At 37.8% G+C, this 7,165-nt stretch overlaps 1 protein-coding gene across 1 annotated transcript; it reads left to right on the forward strand.

The window, feature by feature from the left end:
* Positions 1-233: 233 nt before the first annotated feature.
* Positions 234-3,141, forward strand: LOC131935294 (uncharacterized). Its single transcript, XM_059291677.1, has 3 exons — positions 234-279; positions 1,828-1,846; positions 2,442-3,141. Exon 3 carries the CDS (start codon positions 2,455-2,457, stop codon positions 3,028-3,030), a length of 576 nt encoding a protein of 191 aa, XP_059147660.1. The 5' UTR covers positions 234-279; positions 1,828-1,846; positions 2,442-2,454; the 3' UTR covers positions 3,031-3,141.
* Positions 3,142-7,165: the final 4,024 nt, after the last annotated feature.

Raw genomic sequence — 7,165 nt, forward strand, 5'->3', positions numbered from 1 at the left:
ATACCTACAAATATAATTATCTAAAACACACTTCTAATAACATACGCCATATTGTTGTAGATTTTATCGTAATGAAATGAATGGATAAATATGTTATTTGGGCAATTATCTAGATATGCACGCCATTATTGGATCGGCATGGTCGAGGTTGGAAAGTGGATGGCTGCCAACACGACAATTACCTAGTTCAAATCTTTTGACAGATGATGCTAATGTACTTTGCTAACCAGGCATTTAGTCGAATTTCCCATTCATCCATCAGAATATCGGTCTATTTTTGTATGTATACGTTCACATTTAAATACAAGACTAGTTTTGATAATGTAGTAGAATGCGTGCGCTCGTATATACATGCCATTTTCGTTTTTTTTTCAATATTGAAACTTTTTTTCTCAGTAGGGTATTTTTCCTGTAACCTTATGTAGTCAGATTAGAAAGTAGTGGTACAGCTTATTTTCAATCATGATGGTCTATGGGGCAAGTGAAGTAGAGGTCAACTGATTATGTGACTTCGGCAAAGGAAGAGACAGATTTGTCACCATTATGCCATGCCGCCTTTATTTTTATAGACAGACAGAGATACAGAGATACAGAGAGACAGAGAGACAGAGAGACAGACAGACAGACAGACAGACAGACAGACAGACAGAGAGACAGACAGACAGACAGACAGACAGACAGACAGACAGACAGACAGACAGAGAGACAGACAGACAGACAGACAGACAGACAGACAGACAGACAGACAGACAGACAGACAGACAGACAGACAGACAGACAGACAGACAGACAGACAGACAGACAGACAGACAGACAGACAGACAGACAGACAGACAGACAGACAGACAGACAGGCAGGCAGACAGGCAGGCAGGCAGGCAGGCAGGCAGGCAGGCAGGCAGGCAGGCAGGCAGGCAGGCAGGCAGGCAGGCAGGCAGGCAGGCAGGCAGGCAGGCAGGCAGGCAGGCAGGCAGGCAGGCAGGCAGGCAGGCAGGCAGGCAGGCAGGCAGGCAGGCAGGCAGGCAGGCAGGCAGGCAGGCAGGCAGACAGACAGACAGACAGACAGACAGACAGACAGACAGACAGACAGACAGACAGACAGACAGACAGACAGACAGACAGACAGACAGACAGACAGACAGACAGACAGACAGACAGACAGACAGACAGACAGACAGACAGACAGACAGACAGACAGACAGACAGACAGACAGACAGACAGACAGACAGACAGACAGACAGACAGACAGACAGACAGACAGACAGACAGACAGACAGACAGACAGACAGACAGACAGACAGACAGACAGACAGACAGATAGATAGATAGATAGACAGAACAGGCAGAACAGACATAACAGAAAGGACAGACATGGGACTTACTAAAGGGTGGATGTATGGACAGGAGGACACGGAAGAACGGACTGACAGACAGACATATAGTCCAGACATTCAGATAAAACATGCAGACAGAAAGGTAGACAGACTAACATGAACAGAATACAGACTGACAGTCGTATTAACGAACACAAGACAGATATACAGTAAGGTAGACGGGCATACGGGCAGAGATACGGTTAAAATAACTGGCAGTTGGACAGACTAAAAGACCGATAGACGGACAGACACACATATATTGAGCATTACATAATAGCTTATTACATAAGCCCTATTTTTCTATTTACTTACTTATTCGATTATCATTTGCACAAACTCCTCCCAAGCTGTCACGTCAAAAAACTGGTATAAACAGCAGTCCAATCAGGAAAGCTTATTGATTGTATATTTTCCTATATTAACTTATGTTTTATTTATTTCTGCATTCTAGATCTGCAAAAAGTGTTGAGGTATGTTAATGTTAGTCAACTTAGGTAATGGCAATTTGTTTATAAAACGTTAACTACTGCTTTATTTTGTTTATTTTATTAAGACTACTTATCTTGTTGTATAACTGAAATAAGAAAAGTAGAAATTTAAATTACAAGCAATTATTTTATTTCTGTATAGGCCTAGATTGTTCGTATTACTAGAATTAGGATAAGCTAAATAATCAATTAATTGTTTTATTAGGGTAAAAATTGAGTAAGACTAAAAGCGTTAAAGTTTTAGCCCCAGCTTAAATAATGATTGTAGTATAATTTTAAAACATCTTATTGGACACGGTCTTCAAGACATTACACGATACAAAGCATATAAAGGCCAAACTGGGTGTTATAGAAAAGCAATATCGATTCAAAATCTATTTTCATGTCAGTTTTCTTAGAAATAAAGTCATGCTAAAGATATTCCAGCCCAACCGTAATCTGCACTATAAACAAACTTCAATTTATTTTTGAAAATATGTTTTACTTATATATGTAATATTCCTCATTTCAAATATGGCAATATTATGTATAATAAAGTCATTATTTTTTCCGTTTTTTTTTTTAAATTCATGAACAGCGTTCTTTCAGGAATGGGCATCTGTATTGCATTCAAAGTACTCGCTGCGCTAGTTTTTGTTGCTGGTGTGGAACCATATTGTCGAGATGTAGACTGGAGCGTTTCCTTTAAGAGGGCTGGACTGTCAGAGTGTGATCGATTAGGAGACATGATTGCCAGTTTATGTAGAAGTCCAGTAGACCGATCCGCTGATCATATTGACCGACTGGATCGTGTTAGATGCTGCAGTATACCATTTCCATGGCAAGAGGGCTATGACTATGTTCAGGAAAATTGGAGGGAATCTATGAACACAGATTCTACCTGGTCATTGTGTAAACCTGGGTATTTCCTCACTGGTCTGTATAGGTCAGTATATAAGTTATACCTCAGCGACATCGAGGAAGGACGCTGCACCAGACCACGTAACCATCCGGCTAAGTATGGACACTGCAACGATGTTGACATCTCGGATTGTTTTGAGAAGTTTAATTGTTGCTCTTGCACAGAGGGAAGATTCATTGTTGGTCTGTATCGTGGTAATTGTAAAGACCTGCGATGCTTGGACAAGCTACGCTGCTGCACGCTGGCGGCTGAGTCACCGCATTAAACAAAAAGATCAATGATCGAAAGCAGAGGCACTATGTTTTTGGATTCAATAAATGCAAATATATACATACATACATGATATTGGACTGACCATTAATAAATTGTTAAAACTTCATTGCTTTAAAAGTTGTCTTTATCTATATACTAAGCGCCCCGGCCAGGCCCGGCACTGGCCTCTGTGAAAAACCTATCTGTAAAGGACCACGACATGTGTGTTAAGTAAGCATATCCACGGCATTACCCAACCTAACCACAACCAACTAAAACCAAAACACACAAAAAACCCGCAAACAAACACAAACACAAAACCCACGCAAACACAAGCACAATGAAAACACAAACACACAAAACAAACCCCAAAAAAAAACCCATTTCCAAGCATAAACTCAACGACAAACGCAAACTCAACCCAAACACAAATAAAACAAAAACTCAAACCTAAAAGCAAAGTGCTCACAGTCTAGCCCGGGGCGCCAAATCGCACCATGCTGGGGCGCAGGCGGAATCACCTGTTTCAGCTTAGTAAACGACTGTTGTACCCAAACGCATTCATAGCCTTTTGCACTCACTTAAACGAACTTAGGCACCATAGCGAACACGGGAAGGCCCGGGAGCGCCAAATAGCGCCCTGTCGGGGTGCCGGGGGACGCCCGGATGTGATTCACTTAAAAACTATAATAGCTTTTTTTATCCATACTTTATCCACTGTTTAAAACGAAATTATGCACCTTAGCATAGCCAAGGGCGCCAAATCGAACCGTGCAGAGGCGCTTGCGAGCGAGCTGTTTCAATTTAGTGAACAATTAAAATACCACATGTTTATCCGCAAACGAAAGAAGTAAAGATATAGCAGCTGGCTTCTTAACTGTTATTGATTTTTTTTTTAAAATAATTAGTAAACAGTACATTCAGTGCATAAACAGTGCATAAACAAAAATAATAAGACAGTAACTAAATCACCTACCACATTGTACTTGATCAATCCGTGCTAGTTATGTAAGTATTTTTTTCCCGACATCAAAACAAAATAATAACAAGTATTTTTTTCCTCCGATATATGTTTTTTTATAAAGGGAAATAATTGTGTTTTCCTAATTTATCCATGGACGTAATCAGTGCTAAAGAACTAAATGTAAATAATTTTCAGACATAATTTAAATATGTGGAAAAGTTGATATATTTAAAAAAATATGTTTTTTGAACATGCCAGCAATTACGATAATAAGTTTGAAAAATGAAAATTGTTTTACAGAACCTTCAATATGAATTTTTAAAATCACGAATTTAAACGGTCATCATTTTAGCCGTAGCGCCGGCTGAATTGCAAGCTTCATTGTAGTGAACGACTGTAATACCCTCGCAAAATCGCACACGGAAAGATAGAAGTAAATATAGAGGGCATTTAGGAACTACTTTTAACTGGTATTGATTAATAATGATAGTCAGTAAACAAAAACATACCTCCTCACCTTACGGCAGAAAATGTTTGTGTGTCCTAAATTATCAAAAAAAAAAAAAAGAAAATTGAGTTGATATTGGTGTTACAAAATCAAACAACCCATTAATATCGTAAACTTTATTGCAAGGTACCGTGTCAGACAGGAGAAAAACGGAAAGGAAAAAACGACAATAGATAGATTCAATGACAAATATTCTCTGGACAAATCATCCAGATGATATATATATATATATATCAAGACACATAATCTCAAGGACAAATGATCCACAGACAAAAGATTTCATGATAAAATATATCAGACAATATCTCACAGCAAAATTTGTATAGTATTTGATATCATTTTGGTTTTATTTTAAAAGTTTGCAAAAAATTGATTGTCTAAATGGTTTAGTGAGAAAAGATTTGTGGCATAGTTTCGTCACATTGCCTTTAACATATTAACAGGGGCCGCAACAAAATAAATTGTTAAATTGTTTAATCATCCCACTGACTGGTAAACCATGGTATGTGTTAAATTTAAATCATCGCAGATGGGTATCTGCTCTTTTAAAAAGTCAGATTGTTGCTGGACAACAGCAGGCTAGCATTGATTATGCAATTAAAACACCAATGTCACATTACGAACCTTTAAAACAAAATCTTTCTTTTTGGAAAAAGTTTTGACTATAATTCGGTTAACGTATCATCATTTTATTTGTTTTATGCATTTTTATATCTAAAACTTTTATACAAAGTGCTATTAACAAAAAAAAGTTAACATAGTCTTCTGGTCATAAATTAAGTAGGCCAACATAAAATCCGTTTGACAACAAATACAAAAATGTTAAAATCAACTAAGAGAATCATAGTTACTTGAATATTTTACTTTAAGATAATTTGTCTGAGACATTTTGTCTTAGATCATTTGTCATGAAATAATTTGTCTTGTCAACCATTGGTGACATCAAGGATTTGTCTCAGAACTTATCAACGTGGACGAAGAAATATAAAGTCAACAGTAAGACACCAATAAGGGTTAAAAAACAAATTTCACTTTCGTGGTCGAGTTCGATATTAATTCTATACAGACGGTATTAGTCATATGATCTGGTTCAGTGAATAGGAAAAATACGTCATTTAAAGTCATTAACGTGTGACACAGCGTCAGCCTCGCTAAACATAGCACAATGTGTGAGGGTCGCGGTTGTTTCAATAGACAGGTTGTTGTAGCGGTTGGCTAACACTTACTAGGATATTCCTTGTTACAGAGTAATTTGAAAGTAAGCTACACACTTTATAATGTATTCTCTTACTTTCCTCTTGAGAAGTTTGATGTCAGTGACGAAATGTTCTTAAAATAGTATTTTTTTTATGTTGTCCTATATTGTATAATCTTGCTTTGGTCAATTTAATCACATATTGCAATTTAATAACACTTTATGCATTTTTTTAAAAGTAAGATAAAATATACACGACAAACCAAAGTAAAACACATATTAGGATGTGCTTTTTTATTCTGTCAGTAAATTAAATAAAGTTGAAATTTACATTTAGAAGGGTGCGCGGACCTTGGACCACAGGTGCTTTGACCATAGGGGCTTTGACCATAGGGTCTTTGACCATAGGGGCTTTGACCATAGGGTCTTTGACCATAGGGGCTTTGACCATAGGGGCTTTGACCATAGGGGCTTTGACCATAGGGTCTTTGACCATAGGGGGTTTGACCATAGGGGGTTTGACCACAACGTGGATTTGACCATGTGATTTGACCATAGGGGGTTTGATCATAGGGGGTTTGACCATAGGGGGTTTGACCACAGCGGGGCTATGACCATAGGGGCTTTGACCATAGCGGTGGTTTGACCATAGGGGGTTTGACCACAGGTGTTTTCTCGGCAGGGGGTCTTTGATCACAAGTTTGTCCAATGCTGTCCATATGGTAAGGATTTATTTTAAAAGTTGCTAAATTATATTTTAAATTGCGACATGAAGTAATAACATGTTAAATTATCATGTATAAATACAAGTTTTGTATCATTCATTTTGTTTCCTTTATATATGCTATGTATTTTCAAGTACATCTACATTATGTACTTGTGAAACTTGTTATATGTCTAGTTTTTTGTGTTCCATTTACATTTAAAATAAATCTATGAGGCCTAGCTAGCACCAGCCTTTATGTGGAGACTAGTTCTTGACTTTTTTAAATACATGTTAATTTCTATTAACGTACTCTCAGGAATCATGTATCTTCTTCTTCTTCTTCGTTCTTAATTTTTTAGTGTTGGGAGGCATCGAGCCTTATCTGTTGAACTCGAGCCTTTTTTCGAATTTATCAACCATGAGCTTTTGCCGACTCGACCATGCTTCCATCACAATTAAGGATTACGTGTCACTGGTTATGCGCCATTGAGGCCATTGACTCCGATTTCAGCCTGCTTTGTCCAACCAAGAACAAACTACAAGGCAGCAGTTGTTTGATTTTGGAGTTGTCTCTCCTAGAAGAGTGGCTGTCCCCAGCTATCGAGCCTCATCTGCCCGAGGGTTCGAACTCGAGACTTTTATGGTTTAGCCACCATGAGCTTTAACGACTCGACCACTCCGACCGCGAAACATGTATAAAATCGTATTAATTGTGTCATACATTTAAATAAAACAACAATTAATAATTTTTATTTTAAAATCTATATATTATGGT

This window comes from Physella acuta, unplaced genomic scaffold (genome assembly GCF_028476545.2).
Source record: "Physella acuta isolate Inbredline_101_S28 unplaced genomic scaffold, ASM2847654v3 ptg000142l, whole genome shotgun sequence".
NCBI classification, from domain to species: domain Eukaryota; kingdom Metazoa; phylum Mollusca; class Gastropoda; family Physidae; genus Physella; species Physella acuta.